Source organism: Conger conger, chromosome 9 (genome assembly GCF_963514075.1).
Source record: "Conger conger chromosome 9, fConCon1.1, whole genome shotgun sequence".
NCBI classification, from domain to species: domain Eukaryota; kingdom Metazoa; phylum Chordata; class Actinopteri; order Anguilliformes; family Congridae; genus Conger; species Conger conger.
Genome location: NC_083768.1, coordinates 58,209,811 through 58,233,818, shown reverse-complemented (window position 1 = coordinate 58,233,818; position 24,008 = coordinate 58,209,811). Strand labels below are relative to the sequence as shown.

Sequence of the window (24,008 nt, the reverse complement as noted above, 5' to 3'; positions counted from 1 at the left end):
TAAATAAGTTATGTTAATATATATATGTAATAATTACCATGGTATCAGGATGATTTGAAATCAGACCGCCTAACAGAAAGCCCTCTTCATTTCACATTATTTGTTGAAAGAAAAAAAAAAAAATTAGGATACTTAGAAATCGCACAGGCTGAAACGGGGCGAGACGAGGGAGGTTGAACAAAGAAAAACGGTATAGCTTCACGAGATGTCGTCGGAAAAACACGGTAGGATTTCTTTCCCCGTGTTTTTGTTGGGTCTGTGTTAGCTAATTATTCATTTAACCCCTTCTCTCTCCCCTATCACCCTCAGCCCCCACCCGCCCCCACCTCTGTCCTCCCGATCGTCTGTCTGATCAAAAGTGGTACATTGATACATTTGGAATAAGTTGATATGTCATTATCGCGTGTGTGTGCCACACAACTGCTTTTCCCCCGCTGTGATGTACACGATCTGGTTTTCCGTTATTCCTTATATTGCAGTTTTTCTGTCTCCACGTCTATGGCAACCTAGATACCCGTTATCTGCGTCTGTGTTTCTCTTCCCCCGATATCTTTGCGCGCATCTATCTGGAGATATCAATTAAGCTATGGCGCACCAAAGCCCTTTTTGAATTGAATGTGTATTATGTGTATGTGTATGTGTGTGTGCCTAACCGTCAATCACTAAGGCCCAGAAATGTGATTCCTGCCATTATTGTCTCCCTCTCTCATATGCTCTCTTGTTTTACCTGAGGAGGTTACCAAGGTAAGATTACTGAGTGAACGATAACCAATAAATATATAACCATGGCAACGATGGTTTCAAAACTGAATTTGTTCTGCAGCCACAAATCTACACCAGGCAAACCGCCGTCAATCTGTGACAGATTGCCAAAATACGCAGTACACAGTAAGATTTCCAGTGTTAGATTGAGCTCAGCGTGCATATTAATCCAATAGGGACCGTATGTTTCCCACTCTGCAAGGGTGATTAGACATTGAACATTTTGCTGTGTATGCAGTGTAGGCCTACATCTTTTAAACTGTACCCCTGCCTACCCCCCGTCCCATCGGCTGTTCCCTGGTCTACATATCCCTGGTGAATCTGCAGTTATGTAACTTGTATCCGCAAGCACACACACACTCTCTCTCTCTCTCCCTCTCCCTCTCCCTCTCTCTGTCTCTCTCACTCACTCTCATTCACTCAATAAATATAAGTTTGATGTTACGGTACTTTCTGTTTTCTAAGCATATCAAATTCAAATGAACCTCACTGGCTCCACAAACAATTGTAGAGAATTATCATTACGTTACATTACAAGGCATTTAGCTGATGCTCTTATCCAGAGTGACGTAGAATGAAGTGCTGATTGGACACAGGAACAAGTGTGAAGAGGACCCTAGAGGACAGTAGGGTTCCAAGTCCTATCACATTAATGGCAACATTATGTACTATATTAGCCCTCTCTCAGTGCAGTGTTAATGTGCTGTAGTGTCCAGTCAGTCAGTGTGTATATAGTGTATTAACCCTCTCTCTCAGTGCAGTGTTAATGTACTGAGATGTGACAAATCCCAACACTTTTAGATGCAGTTCACAGTCATATAATGGGCCTCTCCTTCTCTGCTGATTGACGCACTACATTCAACAGCAGTGCCTCTTCCCAAATATAAAGCCACAGCTACTCAGCAAACATCAACAAAGCCCATTTTTGGTATTCCTGAGACTCATCAACTGTGTCTGTACAAGCAGTAGCCGGAATGCACAGTGGCAGAGTGCTCTTCATCAGTAATTTAGCTGTTTGCTTGTACATTTCGGTTTGCATGTCAGAACATTTTTTTAAAAGTGTACGTTAGCCAGCTGTGAACTTTAGTTTGTGAAATTTAGCGGACTGCAAGGAGACACAAGACATTGTGTGTTTTTGGGCGGTGTTGATGTTCGTGAGTAACTCATCAACTGCACCTGCAATTGTATTTGGAAACAGACACTGCTGTTGCGTTTTTCTAATGTAAATTCTTGCACATTGATGACCAGAAAATGACTGGTCTGTAGAGGTCCATTACATCGCGGTGTACTGCATATAAAGAAAGTTATATAATCTAGAAAATGTGTCACATCTCAGCGAAACTATCTGGATGGATAGATAGTACTCTGGGTAAGTGGAAATATGGAAACATACTTTCATAAATGTTTTAGGTTAACTGCCCCTTTATTATACTGTAGTGTACTCTCTCTCCCTCTCCCTCTCTCTCTCCCTCTCCCTCTCTCTCGTTCTCTCTCTCTCTCTCGGATTATGATTCAGATTCAGAATGCTTATTGGCATGAAATACAACTGTAAATATTGCCAAAGCGGATGGATATCTCTTTCTCTCTCTCTCTCTCTCTCTCAAATTCAAATCACTTCATTGGCATGAATAGAAATCAACCATTGTTGCCAAAGTACATGAAACTTACACTCAATGACCATTTTATTGGGTAGACCTGTACACCACCCTGATAATGCCAATATTTGATCAGCCAATCATGTGGCAGCAACTAAATGCATAAAAGCATGCAGACGTGGTCAAGAGGTCCAACTGTTTTTCAGACCAAATGACAGAATGGGTAAGAAATGTGAGTTTGACAGGGGAATGATTGTTGGTGCCAGACAGGGTGATTTGAGTATCTCATAAATTGCTGATCTCCTGAGATTTATACGCAGTTATCTAGAGTTTGCAGAGAATGGTGCGAAAAACAAAAAACATCCAGTGAGCAGCAGTTCTGCGGGTAAGAACATGTTGTTAATGAGAGAGGTCAGAGGAGAAGGGCCAGACTGGTCAAAGCTGACCGGAAGGTGACAGTAATGCAAATAACCGCACATTACAACAGTGGTATGCAGAAGAGCATATCTGAACACAGAACAAGTCAAATCTCTAAGTTGATAGGCTAATGAATACCTAATAAAGCTCGCTGAGTGTATAATATTAGTAATAACACAATAAACAACACATTCTTCTGAAAATAAAATAATTATAAAATAAATACAATAAAATAACCCCCCTCTCCCTCTCTCTCCCCCCTCTCTTTCTCTCTCCCTCTCTCTCTCTCCCCCTCTCTCTCCCTCTCTCCCTCCCTCTCTCTCTCCCCCCTCTCTTTCTCTCTCTCTCCCCCTCTCTCCCTCCCTCTCCCCCTCTCTCTCCCCCTCTCTCTCTCCCCTCTCTCCCTCTCTCTCTCCCTCTCCCTCTCCCTCACTCTCTCTCTCTCTGTCTCCCTCTCCCTCTCTCTCCCTCACTCTCTCTCTCTCTCTCCCCCTCTCTCTCTCTCTCTCTCCCTCTCTCTCAGGTTTGGAAGATGCCGGAAGGCAGACCCTCCCCCAGCAGATGGGCCCGATGCCGCCGCCCCCGTACCTGCCCTCCCAGGACCCCAACATGCCCCAACACCCCCCGCCGCCCATCTGCGGCCCCCAGCCCAACTACCCCGCTCCCCCACCTCCGCCCTCCGAGGGGTACCTGCAGGAGACCCAGTTCCACTGTGGCCCCACGGGGGCCCCTGGGCCGCCCCAGGGGTACACGGTGCAGACGCAGGGCCCCGGGGGGGCTGTCGCTCACCCCCCTGCGGGGTATCTTCACCCGGGATACCCCCTCCAGCTGCAGCCCTGCACCGCCTACGTCCCTGTGTACCCCATCGGGGCATCGGTGAGTATGATTATTATTTTTTATCATTTTGCAAAAGTATACACAGACGTACACACATGCAACAGTAATAAAAGGACTGTCATTATCATCATCTCTCTGATAGTACTAAAAACAAGAACGAGAATAACAATGGGCATGACACTAACAAAAGGGGGACAGTGCTGGGTAATAAGTATATATAATAATAATACGAACAATACTAATGTGAATACTGATAAAAAATAATATTACTATTAATAATGATAATAATATTATAATAGCAATAGTGATATATCAATACAATTATGTCTTGTGTTTCATGGTAATATTACTATTGTGAGTGTGTAGCTCTGTCTCCACTCCCTGACTACAGTGTGTAGCTCTGTCTCCACTCCCTGACTGCAGTGAGTAGCTCTGTCTCCACTCCCTGACTGCAGTGTGTAGCTCTGTCTCCACTCCCTGACTGCAGTGTGAGTGTGTAGCTCTGTCTCCACTCCCTGACTGCAGTGCGTAGCTCTGTCTCCACTCCCTGACTGCAGGGTGTAGCTCTGTCTCCACTCCCTGACTGCAATGTGTAGCTCTGTCTCCACTCCCTGACTGCAGTGTGTATCTCTGTCTCCACTCCCTGACTGCAGTGTGTAGCTCTGTCTCCACTCCCTGACTGCAGTGTGTAGCTCTGTCTCCACTCCCTGACTGCAGTGTGTAGCTCTGTCTCCACTCCCTGACTGCAGCGTGTAGCTCTGTCTCCACTCCCTGACTGCAGTGTGTAGCTCTGTCTCCACCTCTCCCTGACTGCAGTGTGTAGCTCTGTCTCCACCTCTCCCTGACTGCAGTGTGTAGCTCTGTCTCCACTCCCTGACTGCAGTGTGTAGCTCTGTCTCCACTCCCTGACTGCAGTGTGTATCTCTGTCTCCACCTCTCCCTGACTGCAGTGTGAGTGTGTAGCTCTGTCTCTACACCCTGACTGCAGCGTGTAGCTCTGTCTCCACTCCCTGACTGCAGTGTGTAGCTCTGTCTCCACCTCTCCCTGACTGCAGTGAGTAGCTCTGTCTCCACTCCCTGACTGCAGTGTGTAGCTCTGTCTCCACTCCCTGACTGCAGTGCATAGCTCTGTCTCCACTCCCTGACTGCAGTGTGTATCTCTGTCTCCACCTCTCCCTGACTGCAGTGTGAGTGTGTAGCTCTGTCTCTACACCCTGACTGCAGTGTGTAGCTCTGTCTCCACTCCCTGACTGCAGTGTGTAGCTCTGTCTCCACTTTCTGACTGCAGTGTGTAGCTCTGTCTCCACCTCTCCCTGACTGCAGTGTGTAGCTCTGTCTCCACCTCTCCCTGACTGCAGTGTGTAGCTCTGTCTCCACCTCTCCCTGACTGCAGTGTGTAGCTCTGTCTCCACTCCCTGGCGGCAGTGAGTAGCTCTGTCTCCACCTCTCCCTGACTGCAGTGTGTAGCTCTGTCTCCACCTCTCCCTGACTGCAGTGTGTAGCTCTGTCTCCACTCCCTGACTGCAGTGTGTAGCTCTGTCTCCACTCCCTGACTGCAGTGTGTATCTCTGTCTCCACCTCTCCCTGACTGCAGTGTGAGTGTGTAGCTCTGTCTCTACACCCTGACTGCAGCGTGTAGCTCTGTCTCCACTCCCTGACTGCAGTGTGTAGTTCTGTCTCCACCTCTCCCTGACTGCAGTGAGTAGCTCTGTCTCCACTCCCTGACTGCAGTGTGTAGCTCTGTCCCCACTCTCTGACTGCAGTGTGTAGCTCTGTCTCCACTCCCTGACTGCAGTGCATAGCTCTGTCTCCACTCTCTGACTGCAGTGTGTAGCTCTGTCTCCACCTCTCCCTGACTGCAGTGTGTACCTCTGTCTCCACTCCCTGACTGCAGTGTGTATCTCTGTCTCCACCTCTCCCTGACTGCAGTGTGAGTGTGTAGCCCTGTCTCTACACCCTGACTGCAGTGTGTAGCTCTGTCTCCACTCCCTGACTGCAGTGTGTAGCTCTGTCTCCACTTTCTGACTGCAGTGTGTATCTCTGTCTCCACCTCTCCCTGACTGCAGTGTGAGTGTGTAGCTCTGTCTCTACACCCTGACTGCAGTGTGTAGCTCTGTCTCCACTCCCTGACTGCAGTGTGTAGCTCTGTCTCCACTTTCTGACTGCAGTGTGTAGCTCTGTCTCCACCTCTCCCTGACTGCAGTGTATAGCTTTGTCTCCACTCCCTGACTGCAGTGTGTAGCTCTGTCTCCACTCTCTGACTGCAGTGCATAGCTCTGTCTCCACTACCTGACTGCAGTGTGTAGCTCTGTCTCCACTCTCTGACTGCAGTGCATAGCTCTGTCTCCACTTCCTGACTGCAGTGAGTAGCTCTGTCTCCACCTCTCCCTGACTGCAGTGTGAGTGTGTAGCTCTGTCTCCACTCCCTGACTGCAGTGTGTAGCTCTGTCTCCACTCCCTGACTGCAGTATGTAGCTCTGTCTCCACTCCCTGACTGCAGTGTGTAGCTCTGTCTCCACTCCCTGACTGCAGTGTGTAGCTCTCTCTCCACTCCCTGACTGCATTGTGTAGCTCTGTCTCCATTCCCTGACTGCAGTGTGTAGCTCTGTCTCCACTCCCTGACTGCAGTGTGTAGCTCTGTCTCCACCTCTCCCTGACTGCAGTGTGTAGCTCTGTCTCCTCCACTCCCTGACTGCAGTGTGTAGCTCTGTCTCCACTCCCTGACTGCAGTGTGTAGCTCTGTCTCCACCTCTCCCTAACTGCAGTGTGTAGCTCTGTCTCCTCCACTCCCTGACTGCAGTGCGTAGCTCTGTCTCCACTCCCTGACTGCAGTGTGTAGCTCTGTCTCCACTCCCTGACTGCAGTGTGTAGCTCTGTCTCCACCTCTCCCTGACTGCAGTGTGTTGCTCTGTCTCCTCCACTCCCTGACTGCAGTGCGTAGCTGTCTCCGCCTCTCCCTGACTGCAGTGTGTAGCTCTGTCTCCTCCACTCCCTGACTGCAGTGTGTAGCTCTGTCTCCTCCACTCCCTGACTGCAGTATGTAGCTCTGTCTCCTCCACTCCCTGACTGCAGTGCGTAGCTCTGTCTCCTCCACTCCCTGACTGCAGTGCGTAGCTCTGTCTCCACTCCCTGACTGCAGTGTGTAGCTCTGTCTCCACTCCCTGACTGCAGTGTGTAGCTCTGTCTCCTCCACTCCCTGACTGCAGTGCGTAGCTCTGTCTCCTCCACTCCCTGACTGCAGTGCGTAGCTCTGTCTCCTCCACTCCCTGACTGCAGTGCGTAGCTCTGTCTCCTCCACTCCCTGACTGCAGTGCGTAGCTCTGTCTCCTCCACTCCCTGACTGCAGTGCGTAGCTCTGTCTCCTCCACTCCCTGACTGCAGTGTGTAGCTCTGTCTCCTCCACTCCCTGACTGCAGTGTGTAGCTCTGTCTCCTCCACTCCCTGACTGCAGTGTGTAGCTCTGTCTCCTCCACTCCCTGACTGCAGTGCGTAGCTCTGTCTCCTCCACTCCCTGACTGCAGTGCGTAGCTCTGTCTCCTCCACTCCCTGACTGCAGTGCCTAGCTCTGTCTCCTCCACTCCCTGACTGCAGTGTGTAGCTCTGTCTCCTCCACTCCCTGACTGCAGTGCGTAGCTCTGTCTCCTCCACTCCCTGACTGCAGTGCGTAGCTCTGTCTCCTCCACTCTCTGACTGCAGTGCGTAGCTCTGTCTCCTCCACTCCCTGACTGCAGTGCGTAGCTCTGTCTCCTCCACTCCCTGACTGCAGTGTGTAGCTCTGTCTCCACTCCCTGACTGCAGTGCGTAGCTCTGTCTCCTCCACTCCCTGACTGCAGTGCGTAGCTCTGTCTCCACCTCTCCCTGACTGTGGGCACAGTTTGCCTTCTCAGCCTTTTTCCACAGCCAGGCTGTGCTCACTGAGTCTGTGCATTGTCAAGGTTTTTCTCTTTTCCTCACACTCTCTCTCTCAGGGTCAGCCCTACCTGCCGGGGGGTGGACCCCACCCAGGAGTTGCCCCGGGGCAGATGGTTGCCCCGGGGCAGATGGCCATGCAGATGCCCCCGGGTATTGCCCTGATGGAGCCGCGGCGACCACCACACGACTACCTGCCCATCGCTGTGCTCACCACCGTCTGCTGCTTCTGGCCCACTGGCATTATCGCCATTATCAAGGCTGTGCAGGTGTGTGTGTGTGTGTGAGTGTATGTGTGTGTGTTAGTGTGTGTGTGTGCGTGTGTGTGTGAGTGTCCGTGTGTATGTGAGTGTGTGTGTGTGTGTGTGTGTGTGTTTGTGTGCCTGCATGTGTTTCAGAGGTGCTGGAAAAGGTTCAAAGAAGGGCAACCAGAGTCATTCCTGGTATTAAAGATAAAAGTGTGTTGAGCCTTAAGAGGCTGAACCCCCCCCCCCCTCCTCCTCTCTCTCTCAGGTGCGCACAGCGGTGGCGCGGGGGGACATGGTTTCGGCGGAGATCGCGTCTCGTGAGGCGCGGAACTTCTCCTTCATCAGCCTGGCGGTGGGCATCGCCTCCATGGTGCTGTGCACCATCCTCACCGTGGTGGTCATCATCGCCTCGCAGCACCATGACGACGACTGGGAACCCTGAGCAACGGGGGGGGTGGGAGGGGGGGTAACCACGGCCGGGGGAGCGGGGGGGGGGGGGGGGTAACCACGGCGACGGCAAGAGCCAGACCTTCATCAAATACGTAATCGTTTCAGATTTGAATACTTTTTGACGCTTTGATGATTTCCCCCCCCCCCCCCCCCCGCCTTCCGGTCCTCTTGCTTGGCTCAACTGCACCAGGCAAGATGAATCGAGCACAGAAGTGTATTTGAATCCAAAGCAATTACGTATTTTCCCCAGGTGGGCTGGGAGCCTTGTGCATGCTGGGGTAGGCCAGGGGTTAATGTGCGGGGTGTTCACTGAACTGCAGTTGGATTCATTAATTGGCAAACAAAAAACATACTCATAGAACATTTCTATTCTGTATTTTTTTTTTGTCAGTTCATGAATTTAATTTCAGTGTCCGTTAATTTCTGGAATTGAAATGGGAATGGACCTCAGATGGGTCCGTGCATCACACCTGGACTACAACATCAATAATGAACAAATTGAAGATTTTTAGCACAGAAATACATTGAGGCCTCGAACACATATCTCTCTCTCTCATACACACACACACACACACACACACACATACACACTGCATACTCGGACACAAATACACATGTACACAAGAGGCCTGTTTTCAATAGCTCATTGAGTAGAAAATACGGAGCAATGTAGCGTTATTGAATAAAGGAAAATGGGAGTTGGTTATTTGTGCAGGTACATACTCCAGGTTTAGTTTACAATCTCACTTTGTTTTCCACAGAATTGCCAAATGCTTTACGACACACAGAAGATGCTTGTCCTTGGGGTGGGGGGGGGGGGATTAATCTATTTCACATGGTGGTGTTTTTATTTAACACACGTAGTTTTAGCCCTTTTGAAGAGTATATTTGTTTGCAGTGTTTGCTCAAAATTTCAAGTCAGTGTTCTAGAACTCGCTTTCCGTATTGACTGTTACATCAGCGTTAGAATGTACAGTTAAGAACATTCTAATCACATACTTGTGATCTCACACACCTTAACTGGTTTTGGGACTCTGTCGGCTCATGTGACTTTTAGCGATAGATGACTGATGAATCGCGACTAGTTGTCGAGCTACAATTATTCAGTGTATTTCAGTAATTGCATTTTATTTATTTGTATTTATTTTTTTGTACTTCATATTCTGATCTTTGACTTTATGGCCAATATGCAGTATTGCTTCTATATGTGATTATTCCTGCCGTGCTGGCCATCTGTCCAGACATCGTGTGAACTCAAAGCTGCATTCTAATTCTGTGTGCAGTTATGGTTTTTCGTCCTCTCTCTGGACTTCGAAGGAGAAAAGGGGGGAGGGGTGAGTGCATTTAGTGATTTGAATTAGTGACCGTTGAGCCAACTGCCAGATATGCAAACAGCCAACCGCGACCAATCCTGTGCTGTCACCAAAACTGCAGACCTGAGCTAGGAGAGATGGAGGCCTCTAAGTCGGCTTCTGAAAACGAACCCAAAAAATCTGCATTGACTAAAAAAGTGCAATATATTTACAGTCCAGCCTTTAGATAACCTCCTTTTAGTAAGAGCATAAAACTAGGGTGGGTGAGCAGTGCTGAACCCGGACTAAAAGCAGTTCTGCAGTGGCTGGTTGTCTGCAGTGGCTGGCTGTCTGCAGTGGGTTGTCTGCAGTGGGTTGTCTGCAGTGGGTTGTCTGCAGTGGGTGGTTGTCTGCAGTGGGTGGTTGTCTGCAGTGGCTGGTTGTCAGCAGCGGGGAGACAGTTGGATTCTTCTCTTCCCCGCAGAAAAGTTCAGGGTTGACCCTTGGCTGAAATTTAATTCGGACACATTCTCGAATATCGTCTCCGTTGACAGGGGAGGAGGAGAGCCAGCAGAGTACTGGACATTAAATGGGGACTGTTTCCCAAGATGCACCACTTTTAACCCGAGAATAGGTGACAGGATTATTGTGTGAGCTTCTTCAAACGCTGTTGTTTTTTTCCTTCTTCTTTGCAGTCAGCCCGTTTCCATTCATCACCATCACTTTCCGGAAACTTGGTCCGGCGCCATTTTGGCTCAGATTTATTAATGTATTAATTTATCATGCATTTATTCTCCTTTGAGATGCTTTACAAAGAGCCGTCTCTGTCAGAGCCAAAATGGCCACCCTGGGTAACTGCCACTGAGTCAGAGCAGTGGTGCAGAGGGAAACTGAAACGGGGGGTGTTTCGTTTGATTGAATTGCTAAAGGGGAAAGTGGAGTTTATACGTACGTCTTACTACACATTCTAAGGCATTTTCTTTCCAAATTTTTCTAAAACCTTCCGCTTCAGTCCTTATCTCTCTCTGTTTTTGCTTTCTATCATCAATGTTTTTGTCTGTCATGCACACAAAGAAGAAACTTCTTCAACGTCTTCTTTTTCAACCTCACTGCCCTTCTTAAGAGTAAAAGAGTGAGATAAATTTCACAGCTATTTTTTAAATGGAGGAATATAATTCTATTATAAAAGCTTAAATTTGTCTAAATCTTGTAAATATGTGCAATCATCAGTGTGCCAGGTTATTTATTTATCTCTGTATTAATTAATTAATTAATTTAGTTATTTATTATGGAATAATGCCTTGTTATAATTGCTATCGATATCATATTGTTATTCTGTGCACGTGGTCTAATTTATATGGGCTATTTTCAAGCAAGTTATTGTTTTGATTTTTCCAGAAAATACTGTTAGCCTTAAAGTCTAGTGAACCTACCCCCATGCACACTGAAATCTGCTGTACGTTTGTTAGAATTAGGTTCACAGCTAGCATCGATAGTGACCGTTACAGTGCGTCTCAAACTAAGTGGTGAAATCCGTTGCTGTTAGCTGATGATTTTGGAGTGGGCACTCGTAACAAGTTGTGTATGGTTACCTGAAAATAAGGTAATTTTTCTTTCGAAGCTTGTAAATGTATCCGATTGCTTGTTCTTATAAAGTTGCCAAATATCTTGTGTACATTTGATTTTTTTTTTCTTTTTTATGTTGATTATGTTCAAGTGTGTAATCGATGACATCTGCAGCAAATCAATTCAGTTATTTGAATAAAGGAAAAGTGTTTGGTTGTGCAAGAATGGGCGGCAGTAGACAGCTCTCTCTCCATCCTTCCCTCTCTCTATCTCTTTCTCTTCCTCTCTCCTTCACTTTCTCTGCTTCTTTCTTCTTTTTACTGTTATTTATAATTGCCCTGATTCACTCTCTCTCCTCTCTCTCTTTCTCTCTCTCCTCTCCCTCCCTCTCTTTATCTTCCTCTCTCTGTTTCAGTATAAGCTGAATGTGTTATGACATTACGTGTCTCAAAATTCCGATTACATACTCTATATACATGATATACATCTGGAGGGTATGTCATGAAAAGTGTCTTTACCTGCGAGAGAGATTTATACTGCGAGAGAGAGGGTTAATACAGTACATACACATTGACTGACTGAACACTACAGTACATTAACACTGCACTGAGAGAGAGGGTTAATGCAGTATATACACACTGACTGACTGGACACTACAGTACATTAACACTGCACTGAGAGAGAGGGTTAATGCAGTATATACACACTGACTGACTGGACACTACAGTACATTAACACTGCACTGAGAGAGAGGGTTAATACAGTATATACACACTGACTGACTGGACACTACAGTACATTAACACTGCACTGAGAGAGAGGGTTAATACAGTATATACACACTGACTGACTGGACACTACAGTACATTAACACTGCACTGAGAGAGGGTTAATACAGTACATACACACTGACTGACTGGATACTACAGTACATTAACACTGCACTGAGAGAGAGGGTTAATACAGTATATACACACTGACTGACTGGACACTGAGTGTGTGCGTGCGTGTGAGTGTGTGTGTGTGTTTATGTGAGTGCGTGCGTGTGTGAGTGCGTGTGTATGTGTGCGTGTGTGTGTGAGTTAGTGTGTGTGTGTGCAGGGCACTGAGAGCAGACTGTCGCAGCAGGATCACAGATGGCCGTTTAGCTTCCCAAAGAGAACCCGGCGTCTCTGCTATCGTTTAATTTGGCCTCCAACAAGGCATTCTCTCTTTTCATTAACACCACCCCCCACCCCCACACACACACTGACCCAACCGGCCCCTACACTAAACTGAGTTAGCAGACACACTAATCACCCTCCCTGTCTCACACAAATGCAGGCGTATCTGTGTATATGTATTCCACAAACAACCCTGCTCCTCCATCATTCTGAATATACACTCGGTGACCATCCTGTTAATGCAAATATTTAATCAGCCAATCATGTAGCAGCAACTAAATGCATAATAGCATGCAGATATGGTCAAGAGGTTCAGCTGTTTTTCAGACCAAATGTCAGACTGGGGAAGAAATGTGATCTAAGTGACTTTCACTGTGGAATGATTGTTGGTGCCAGTCAGGGTGGTTTGAGTATCTCAAACTGCTGATCTCCTGGGATTTTCATGCACAACAGTCTCTAGAGGTTGCAGAGAATGGTGTGAAAAACAAAAAAACATCTATTGAGCAGCAGTTCTGTGGGCAAAAATGCATTGCTAATGAGAGAGGTCAGAGGAGAAGGGCCAGACTGGTCAACAGTGGTATGCAGAAGAGCATCTCTGAACACACAACGTGCAGAAGACCAGTAAGTCAAAAACATAAGTCTAATAAATACCTAATAAAGTGCTCAGTGAGTGTAAACTAGAGATACATGTTTTTGAGCTGATATTTTTTACCTGGTTGCTGCTTCTCACAGTCTCTCTCTCGCTCTCTCTCTCTCTACCTCACTCTCGCTCTCCGTCTCTCTCTTGCTCCCTCTCTCTCTCTCTCTCTCTCTCTATTCCTCTTATCCGGTTCAGTTCAATTCAAACTGCTTTATTGGAGTCAGTTGCGTGTAATGTATACTGGCAAAACAAAATCATCATTTGTCTCTCTCTCTATCTCTCAATATCTCCTTCTATCTTTCACTTTCAAGATGTTTCATTGGCTGAAGAACATCCATAAATATTGCTAAAGCAATGTTGCAGTGACACATTTAAACACAAACACAGAAGCTTTGTCAGGAAACAAAGGATTTAACCAGGATAAATATAATTCCCTTTCTTGTTCTCTTTTTCTTCCTAAATGTCTCATTCTTGGTGGCTTAACCACACAGATAAGCCCCTCTCAACACATAATAAGGACAGAGAAAAACAACTGATTTGTGTTGTGCTTAAAAATAGCTCACAACAGTGAGCTATTTGTGATCCAAATAATACTGGATGGCCATTTTAGGTTTGAAATCAATCACCGCCCATTGCATAACACCCAGGCTCCACTGAAACAGCAGTTTAGCTCCTAATCACCATCAGTAACAGCAACAATAAAAAATAAAAATAAATACATAAGACAATGATAACATTGTCACACGACATCAAACACATGACAGTGCTTATGGCAATAATAATCATCAGCACTGTTATTATTTCATGAATTACAACAACACCAATAGAAACAATTACAATGATGACAATAATAATAATAATAATAATAATAATAATAATAATAATAATACTGAATATGATGTGTGTAACAAACAGAGTTCTGAACTTTAAGCGAGAACATGCTATTTCTCCATTGGAATGCCTCTGTCTGGAATGTTGCATTGCCCCAGAATGTCCCAGAACTCCTCAGAATTCTGTCTTGTGTCAACGCCCCCCCACCGTGTTCTATCTGAGGACAGTCCTCTGTACGTACTGACAGAGACAGATTGGCGCAACGGTGCAGTGAGACATCCCAGACTGTTGGGGGCGCTGTGGTACACGCGGGAGCTTCTCAGATACCAGGAGCCTCACATAGGTAGCACTGTAGGTCAGTAAAAGTTGTTGTGCTGTGGCCTGCAACAAAATGACAGAGCAAGCAACAGATAGCATTATCTTTCTGTTATATGTATGCTCACCAAGCACTTCATTAGGTATTTATTAGGTTTTCTTTCATCACATTGAAATCATCGCAGACCGTACACCAGGTGAGTTAACTGAGCGAATGGCTTTCTGCCAAGCGCAGAATGACGGTCAAAAGCCACAGACATGGCAGCTCTCCAGGCTTCAGCCCTAAATGAACAGTCCAGACTTCAACAGACACACATATACAGTCGGGTGTCTTTGAGCCTTTGTGGCATGCGGTCGGCTGTGCAGCTCACTCAGTCTTCGGAACGGATTTTGCTTAAATTTGTGTCATCAGATTTACTGGATTTGGATTAAGTCAATTCTCCAGCAGATATTAGAAACATACTATTTGCAGCACTGATCACAAACCTCTGCAGCACCTGAATGTACAGCACATTCACAGTAAAATATGATCATTTAGAGGTGACCTGGACAGAGAGATGACGGCCTGGCACTAGGCTGTAGTCCTTGGTGAGCTTTGTCTCCGCCCTCTGGCTGGCAGGGGTACTGCACCCTTGGCTTTCACTGTCCACCAGCAGGGGTCTCTCCTCGTCAGACTCCTCCAGGCCCGTCGACCCCTCCCCCAGGTCAAAGGTCGTGACCTTTGACACCAGGCTGAGGTAGGACATGTTTTTTTGGAGCTTGGACTGACAGAGAGAGGTTGAGAGGAATGTCAGAGCGAGCCCTTGTTGGATGGGGGTAAATCTAGCCAATGGGCTGCAGGCACCAAAATAGGGAGTACAGTACAAAACAATACCAGGTCCTCTTATATGGAAGACTTGTTGCGTACCAGACCTGGGTCAAATTCTTTGTATTCAAATATTCTTCTGTGCTCAGTTGATCTTGCCTGGTGTAATTGAGCCAACCAAGAGGACCAGAAGGTACTTTTTGATAGTATTTCATAGGTTAAAATACACCAGACAAGCTCAGTAAAGCTTAGAAAAATATTTAAATCCAAAATATTTATGTATTTGACCAAGGTCAGATACGTACATCCCAGGCATTTCCAGGCACCATGAGTGAGAGATGCTAGTTGTCTCCTGTAGTTCTGTGTGGAGCGTATGGAGATGCTAGCTGTCTCCTGTAGTTCTGTGTGGAGCGTATAGAGATGCTAGCTGTCTCCTGTAGTCCTGTGTAGAGTGTGTGATAGATGCAAGCTGTCTCCTGTAGTTCTGTGTGGAGTGTACAGAGATGCTAGCTGTCTCCTGTAGTCCTGTGTGGAGCGTATAGAGACGCTAGCTGTCTCCTGTAGTTCTGTGTGGAATGTATAGAGATGCTAGCTGTCTCCTGTAGTCCTGTGTGGAGTGTCTGAGAGATGCTAGCTGCTGAATGGATTGTATTGGGTAAAGCGAGCACATTGGAGTGAATTAATTTGAGCTGCAGTATTCCTGGGGGTGTGAGAGAATGTGCAGAGATTGGATTGGTTCAGAATTTGAATTGGATTGGTTCAGAATTTGGTCAGGTTCCATGACCAACACACCTGTGTTTCATCCCTGGCAAAGCTCATCTCTTCCAGGGCATCAGTCAGAGATATCTGACACTGGGTCAGGTCCCAGTGCACACAGAACAGCTGGGGAGAGAGAGAACAATTTTAAAGAAATATTTCTGACCAGTTCATAAAGAGATTAAAAAGAGGGAGAGAGAGAAAGAATGTATATGTATTAAACATAGAGCTTACCTATATCTTAGAGCAAAGAGCTTACCTGTATCTTATAACATAGCGGTTACCTGTATTTTATAACATTGCAGTTACCGTAGCACCTTCCTACCTTCCTATGACCATATCGTTTCCTATTTTTTTACCTGTATCTTTGGTTTAATATACAGTCGTTTACCTGGAGAGTCCCGGAACACTGGCGCACCCAGTCTGCCACGCCCACCAGCAGGTTGTGTCTGAGCAGGTGCTCGTTCACCTGAACCAGCCTCACGTCGATATTGACATTGATCTGCAGGAAGAGTCCCCGAACACACGTCAACGGACACCGCAGCTGTGTGGTGTGCGGCGTCATGGTAACAGCAGAGGGCAAACCCAGAAGCCCAAACATGTGTGAGGTCACTGATATGTGATTAGAATGCTCTTAACTGAACATTCTAATGCTGATGTAACGATCACTGCCGGTAATTGGAAGTTCTGGAACACTGACTTAGAATCTTGCAACAACAAAAAAAAACGTGTTAAGTGCGAGGTCGCAAATACTGTATGATTAGAATGCTCTTAACTGAACATTCTAATGCTGATGTAATATTCGCTAGCCTATAAGAAATGGGAAGCAATGGCGTCCCCATTTTGACAAAACTTTCAGACAAAACCTATTCATTAGGTTTTGTTATGCTATGCTTCATCAGTATGACCTGGGGAAGATATATTACCAATATATTTATATACATTTTACAAAAACAATCTGAACCCTGGGTGAAATATTGGAACCTATGAAATATTCTCAAAAAATGCAAACCCCACTTTCTGGTCCTCTTGGTTGCCTCAATTGCACCAAGGCAAGATCAATTGAGCAGAGAGTAAAAATGCAAGTATTTGAATCCAAAACACAAAATATGTATTCCACCCAGGTCTGGCAGTCTAGCAACATATATTAATAATATAATATATATATTAATATAACTTTGTAGGTGCATGTGCTGACTGCTTCTATGGCTGCTATGTGCTGATGATTTGAATCTGTTTTGGCTGTTCACCTAAACCTTCATTTATGCACTTCTGTATGATTCTGTGAATGAGATCTCCTAAACTTTTTGTTATGTAATCCTTATTTAACCTTTATCTTCAGATATTATATCTCTTTTACCAGAGAGGCCTGGCCAAGACAGCATCAGACATATAAAAACATTAACATGAATTAAGCATACACTTTGAATCAGAAAAATAACAAAGAACGGCAAGTAACAAAACCCAGGTCATCCCGTCAGAAGGAGATAGGGCCACACGGATAAGATGGACATGGGCGTCATGGCCTACGAGGCCATATGACCAGCGTGTTGAAGTTCTGTTTCTGTTTTGTTTCAGTGATCTTCCCACTGGCCTGCCATGACATTCAATAACCTTTTACCTTTTGCCCAGATGGCTCACCTGTTTGTTGCTGAGGAAGAGGAGGATGGTTGAGGTGAGGAGGAAGGGCGGACGACTCACCTGCTTGTTGCTGTGGCTGAGGAGGAGGAGGATGGCGGTGGTGAGGAGGAAGGACCCCAGGGAGGTTGACAGACACAGGACCCAAAGGGAGGCGAGCCGCAGACCGAGGAACATGTGCAGGGTGGAGTACAGACCACACCACAGCACCACATACAGCAGCTGCAGAGGCAGGGAGAGAGGGCGACATGGCTCAGGCAGTGAGAGCAGTCGTCTCATTGGCTCAGGCAGTGAGACCAGTCATCTCATTGGCTCAGGCAGTGAGAGCAGTCGTCTCATTGGCTCAGGCAGTGAGAGCAGTCGTCTGGCAGTCAGAGGGTTGCCGGTTCAATCCCCCGCCTGGGCTGTGTCGAAGTGTCCCTGAGCAAGACACTTAACTGCGGGAATTACACAATTACACAATTCCAGCCTCTTTACATTTTTTTAACTGTTTGATTCATTCGGTGTTTTAGTCTTTTTTGACGAATGATCGCTCTGTGTCATGTACACTGCTGAGGGACTTCCTTTTTGGGCAAAATTAAGTTCCTGAAATCTGCTCTCTCACTCACCGGTGCCATTAGGAAATGGAAGAAAGCGGAATTGAAGAAAAGGAATCTTCGGACGGACGCAGAATCCAACGCTTTATGTAGTGGGGTTTCGAAATCTTGGGCTGGGACCTGCGGGGGAGGTTAGGGTTTCGGGGAAATGAGGTGAGGAACAGCAACAACAAACATGAACATTGTTTTAAAGCGACAGCAACAAATGTATGAATGAAAGTGTCAAAAATATAACGAGAACTATAAAATACAGTTGTGTGTGACATGAACAGATATAATTTCGTCATTCTACAGATACAGCTACAAGGACAGACATGCTTACAGGTGCAGATACAGCTACAAGGACAGACATGCTTACAGGTGCAGATACAGCTACAAGGACATACATGCTTACAGGTGGGATACAGCTACAAGGACAGACATGCTTACAGGTGCAGATACAGCTACAAGGACAGACATGCTTACAGGTGCAGATACAGCTACAAGGACAGACATGCTTACAGGTGCAGATACAGCTACAAGGACAGACATGCTTACAGGTGGGATACAGCTACAAAGACAGACATGCTTACAGGTGGGATACAGCTACAAGGACAGACATGCTTACAGGTGCAGATACAGCTACAAAGACAGATGTGCTTACAGGTGCAGATACAGCTACAAGGACAGACATGCTTACAGGTGGGCTACAGCTACAAGGACAGACATGCTTACAGGTGCAGATACAGGTAGAGGTAGAGCCCTGCGGGAGGCCGCACTCTAACCTGTAGGCCGTCTCTCTCCAGCAGGGTTCTGCACAGCGACAGATCGAAGGAGGGACAGAGCACAGAGGAGCTGGGCACCACCATGATGCGCAGGCCTGGAGACGGTGAGATATAATATCATATTATTAACTTACTTGTATTATATGTATTATTATTAATAATGCCTGCATTATTACCTATTATTATTATTATTATCATTATTATTATATCATCATTATATAGCTTTTATATAGATTTTTTGTATTCTTGCTATAATGTATCACTGTTTGGTTTCTGTGTGTATGCTTTGGCAATGTTTACAGTACCAATGTATTTCATGCCAATAAAGAGGGGGGGTTAGTGAGAGAGAGAGAGAGAGAGAGAGAGAGAGAGAGGAGGAGGAAAGGGGGGTTAGTGAGAGACAGATATAGAGAGATATAGGAGGAGAGAAAGAGGGGGTTAGTGAGAGACAGATATAGAGAGAGACAGACAGAGAGAGAGCATGAGCAACAGGTAGTGATAAAAGCTCTTCCTGGACCAGGCCTATAGTCCGCTAAGGAGAGAAATAACATCTTCAGGTATGTGGACACATTGTACTGTCACAGAACATGGTTGACATGGCAGTCACAGGTGTAGGGACAGGAGGAAAGGGAGACCGTGACCATCCTCACAGGAGGAAAGGGAGACAGTGACCATCCTCACAGGTGGAAAGGGAGACAGTGACCATCCTCACAGGAGGAAAGGGAGACAGTGACCATCCTCACAGGAGGAAAGGGAGACAGTGACCATCCTCACAGGAGGAAAGGGAGACAGTGACCATCCTCACAGGAGGAAAGGGAGACAGTGACCATCCTCACAGGAGGAAAGGGAGACAGTGACCATCCTCACAGGAGGAAAGGGAGACAGTGACCATCCTCACAGGAGGAAAGGGAGACAGTGACCATCCTCACAGGAGGAAAGGGAGACAGTGACCATCCTCACAGGAGGAAAGGGAGACAGTGACCATCCTCACAGGAGGAAAGGGAGACAGTGACCATCCACATTTTTTATTTCCTGCTTTGAGGATGGAGAACGGGAGCAAGGGGAGGAGAAAGAAAGAGAAGGAGAAAAATTTGCGTCAAATTTACAATTGACGCTTCTCATTCACCCATTCACACACACACACACTCACACACACACACACACACACACACACTCACACACAGCGATTGGCTGCCATGCAATGCACCAACCAGCTTGTCAGGAGCAAGTCGGGGTTTGGTGTCTGGCTCATACACTTCGACACAGATGGAAAGGAAAGATAAAGGGGTGAGGGAGGGAGGAAGTGACAGAGGAAGCGAGAGAGATAATGACATACAGAGAGAGAGAGAGAGAGAGAGAGAGAATGTGATATGACATACAGTGAGAGAGAGAGAGAGAGAGAGAGACAATGTGATATGACATACAGTGAGAGAGAGGGAGAGAGAGAAAGATAGGGAGAGAGAGAGGGAGAGAGAGGGAAAAGGGTAAATGGGGTACTGAGTGACAGAATATGTGAATGTAGAGAAACAGCAAGGGAGAAAGTGTGTGAGAGAGGGAGCGGGGAAAAAGTTTCATTTTGATGTTTTACAGTATAATAATAATAATAATAATAATGAGAATAATAATCTTATTACAGACGATACGGATGTTAACAGATGTGTGGTACATGAAAAATCTGATTCAGCATTTACTTGGGGAAACAGAACCGTTTCACAATGGCCATACCATTGGTCCGCTGGACCACTCTGCTTCCATCTGATTGGGTCCTCAGTGGCCTGGGGTGTGTCTCGCTGTTTCTGGTGTCCCATTGGTCCACATGAGGTGGAGTTGCTCCACCCTCCATGTAATTTACGCCGGTGAACAATTTACCCAGAGATCTTGTGATATAGATAAAATAAAAAGTATAAGTACGATACAAATAATGTACAGCAGAGTTGGACACTGCTGGGCAACTGAGCTTGCAATTAACACACACACACACACACACACACACACACCACACACACTCACGCACACACACTACAGTCACACACACAGTACACACAGTCACACACACACACACACAGTGCACACTGTGGCTGAGGGTCTCATTGTGTGAAAGACTGATTTTTCTCTTCATAAAGACGAACACTAAAACACACTCATTAAACTGAGGTTGTAACGACTGTGTTAACATGTAAGACAAAGGTAAGGGTGAATTCTGATAAAATAGAGGCGCAAAACAGTTTTGGTAAAGTCAGTACACACAACTTCTCACAACCACAAGCCACTTCCCTTCTTAAAACAGGAAATCCCCAATGCAAAGGTAACCCTTTTTGTTTCAGACATAAGAATGGGATTTCTCCCCAACATTGGAAGCAGACTTAAAAAACCGTGGAAGGACAAAGGAGATTTCTTAAAAATCATCAAAAGCACGTGTTCCAAGTGTATTCAAATTCTTTGTTGGCAGAAATGTCTGTCGTACAGGAGAATCTCCACACGCATAACACACCGGAGACACAGGACTCTTCAGCCAGTGCATAACACACCGGAGACACAGGACTCTTCAGCCAGTGCATAACACACCGGAGACACAGGACTCTTCAGCCAGTGCATAACACACCGGAGACACAGGACTCTTCAGCCAGTGCATAACACACCGGACACACAGGACTCTTCAGCCCGGAATCCTGTGACTGCCATGTCAACCGCGTCGTGTCAGAGTAAGATGTGTCCACATACCTGAAGATGTTATTTCACTCCTTCGTAGATTATTGACCTGGTATCCAGCGAGAGGTTTTGCAACTGACTTCCCTGTTGCTCATTCTTGATCTCTCTGTCTCTCTCTCTTTCACTCTCCCTCTGTCTCTCTCGCTTTCTGTCTCTTTCTCTTTTACTTTCTCGCCCTGGTTCTCTCAGAGGCTTGCGAGTAGAGGGGGCACATTTTATCGTAGTGGTGTCAAAAAGCTTTTAGCACGCCTGATCACTCCTTTGTTCTTTTTCTCTGTCTGACCGAGCTTTGGACCATCTGTTTAACTAGGGAAATTCAAATTCAAATTGAATTCAGAAGCCAAATAGTCAATTTCCCCAAATTAGGCACAGTCTCTTTCTCTTTCTCTCTATCAAACACAAACATGTTTTGCAATCTAATTTTAATTTGAAATAAAGACTTATGTCTTCTCAGTCAGCTTCAGGTGAGATGCATAGTGTGTGTGCAAACACGCGCGTGTGTGTGTGTGTGTGTGTGTATTAGTGATCATTTTAATCACAGTGAACTCATACATTGAGTGGAAAAGAAAAGAAACTAAATATAAACAGAAACATTTTTAAAACCAAAATAGGTTACACTAAAAATTAATTAATTATTATTATTTAATGGTTTTCAGATAAAGAACTCAGTGCGAGTAAGAAATGTGTCTGTGTCCCGGGTTTTGAATAGCAGATATGTCGGTATTGTTAGCTAGAACTGACATGTTTCTCCACCACCAGACAGCAAACACAAAAACAGCATGTTCAGTACAGTAGGCATGGCCACGGGTATTTTTACCTCTAACCCCCGAGGGTGAGGTTTTGAAGTGGATTTGTGACAGGGCACTAATGCACAGTTGTAGTAGGACAGAGAGAAGGCACTTAGTATGCTGTTGTGCTGCCTAACGTAGGCAGTGTGTATGTGTGTATGTGTCCTACCGTTAATTGTAGTCCCGGCGAAGTCCATTAGATCTGAATTCTGTTGAAAGCCCCTTCTCTACCACAATACTGCTATCTTTCCCCCACCCTGTATCCAAAACGTCCGCCTCTCTCTCTCCGACTCCCCCTCTCTTTTTCACACGCACACACACACATACACACACACACACACACACTCCCTCTCTCTCTCTCACTTTCTTTTCTGTACTCAGCTTGTGACTTGGATGAGCTGGGCCACATGACCAGAAGAATGTGGTTTGTACAACAGAACTGAGGGAAACAGAGAAAAGTGTGTGTGTGTGTTTGTGTGTATGCATGAATGGTGTGTATTTGCATGTGTGTGTGTATGTGTGCGTGTGTGCACGCGTATGTGTGCGTGTGTGAATGCGTGTGTGCGTGTGTATGTGTGTGTGCTTGTGCATGTGTGTGCATGTGTGTGTATGTGTGTGTGTGTGTTTGTGTGATAGAGTGTGTGTGTCTGGATAAGAAGTCACTAACACTGTGGCTCCAGACTGGGACTAATGGCCATAATGCCCTTGTGTGCCTCAGAGAGTGGAGACACGTCTCTCTCTGCAATACAGCCCAGAGGAATCCACACGGTCCTGAGTGAACACTCACCCCTCACTCACTCCTGCTGCATAAGAGTTACTCACACTGCGATGGCACAATCAGCCTGAAATGCACGCAAACAAATGAGCAGAGAGAGAAAGCGGAATTCAATGTCCTTCTTACCTGTCACACCGTGTCAGCGAAATACCATTTTTATAAATAACAATAACAATGTGGAAATATCTCATACATTTCGCATAGCCTACATTGGAACTACAAATATATGAAATAGACCATTTTAACACATTTTGACATGCATCTAAAATGCATAGTAATTGATATATTTTCAGTATGGGTTTTCTCATAGAAGCATCAATTGTACAGCACTTTGGATAAAGGCGCTAGATAAATGCATTTACCATATAGGCGTACCGTTGAAAAAAATATATAGCTATATATATTTATATATATTTAAAAATATATTACTATATTTTCTTTCAGTTTGATTTTAAAAACTAGACCGCTTGTATAATCCGTTGTGTACAGTTGATGTTTCGTGAAAGTTTCTTCACCATGTAAAAGCAACAGTCTCCCCACTTCCTGAGAAGTTTGCGGCTTTAGTTGGAGCCCCAGCTTTATCGGGCCGTTCTAGCGGAAAATAGACGCAAGGGGCAAAAGATGATGTCTATGCCCCACCATGTGGAACAAAGAGGTATTTGCAGCTTCTGAGCTAAGAACACTGACTCGTTCTATAATAACCTTCATAAACCACTTTTCAAGCACCAGAAATATGTGTTATACATATGAAAAAAATATTTTTTGACGGACAAACTTTTCGGGGAAAACATACAGGAAAATATGAGAACAACGAATTTGCCTATTCTTTCTGTCCCGATACTTGAAACCTATTAACGAGGGGTTCCCTCAGAACGAACAACGTCAAACTATATTATTTTGTTTTCCCCAAAACCAGACATAAAACATTTCAAAATAAAATCGCATCGGTCCTGCATCCAAAGGTAAAGAGTAGCTATATTGAAAGAGGGGATGTAATTCGTTTAATTACTACGTTTCAGTCAGTCGGCTTGTCTTTCACCTAAGTTTGAGGGCGGTAACAGGTGCATTTCGGAAATAGGCTATGCTTGTTCAACTTTGCTGGCTCTACGACTTAGGGTGAATTAAGGTAATTTGGGATACTTCTTTTTAAAT

At 45.7% G+C, this 24,008-nt stretch overlaps 2 protein-coding genes across 6 annotated transcripts in view; one reads left to right on the top strand and one right to left on the bottom strand.

Moving 5' to 3' along the window:
* The window catches only part of prrt1 (proline-rich transmembrane protein 1), a 9,162-nt gene extending 952 nt beyond the window's left edge, over window positions 1-8,210 (top strand). Inside the window, exons 1-5 of one of the 2 annotated variants that reach the window (XM_061255859.1) lie at window positions 1-224; window positions 733-744; window positions 3,298-3,650; window positions 7,580-7,789; window positions 8,034-8,210. The exon at window positions 1-224 is cut by the window's left edge and continues 952 nt beyond it. In XM_061255859.1, the coding sequence (XP_061111843.1) occupies window positions 206-224; window positions 733-744; window positions 3,298-3,650; window positions 7,580-7,789; window positions 8,034-8,210 (771 nt within the window). In that variant the 5' untranslated portion in view covers window positions 1-205. The remainder of the gene's footprint in view (window positions 225-732; window positions 745-3,297; window positions 3,651-7,579; window positions 7,790-8,033) is intronic. The other variant, XM_061255860.1, reaches the window with a different exon arrangement.
* A 5,006-nt stretch (window positions 8,211-13,216) lies between these two features.
* tmem268 (transmembrane protein 268) lies at window positions 13,217-22,275 on the bottom strand. 4 transcript variants are annotated; one of them, XM_061255586.1, is made up of 9 exons: window positions 22,251-22,275; window positions 20,310-20,461; window positions 18,585-18,679; window positions 17,833-17,940; window positions 17,288-17,446; window positions 15,978-16,088; window positions 15,623-15,712; window positions 14,571-14,789; window positions 13,217-14,091 (listed from the first exon to the last, which is right to left on the bottom strand). In XM_061255586.1, exons 2-9 carry the CDS (start codon window positions 20,425-20,427, stop codon window positions 13,924-13,926), a joined length of 1,068 nt encoding a protein of 355 aa, XP_061111570.1. In that variant the 5' UTR covers window positions 20,428-20,461; window positions 22,251-22,275; the 3' UTR covers window positions 13,217-13,923. The 4 variants fall into 4 exon arrangements, with proteins under 4 accessions (XP_061111570.1, XP_061111569.1, XP_061111572.1 ...); XM_061255585.1 differs by lacking the exon at window positions 22,251-22,275 and adding an exon at window positions 21,306-21,431; XM_061255587.1 differs by lacking the exon at window positions 22,251-22,275 and adding an exon at window positions 21,306-21,431 and having other exon boundaries at window positions 13,991-14,091; window positions 14,512-14,789.
* Window positions 22,276-24,008: the final 1,733 nt, after the last annotated feature.

Bases quoted from the DNA above. Each gene is read 5' to 3' on its own strand.
- tmem268 (XM_061255586.1), bottom strand. From the start codon at position 20,427: ATGGAGGGTGGAGCAACTCCACCTCATGTGGACCAATGGGACACCAGA. The intron at 17,941-18,584 runs GTTAGAGTGCGG...CCTCCCCCGCAG, and splicing joins TGGAGAGAGACGGCCTACAG to GTCCCAGCCCAAGATTTCGA. The intron at 14,092-14,570 runs GTCACCTCTAAA...ATTTTGTTGCAG, and splicing joins GCCGTCATCTCTCTGTCCAG to GCCACAGCACAACAACTTTT.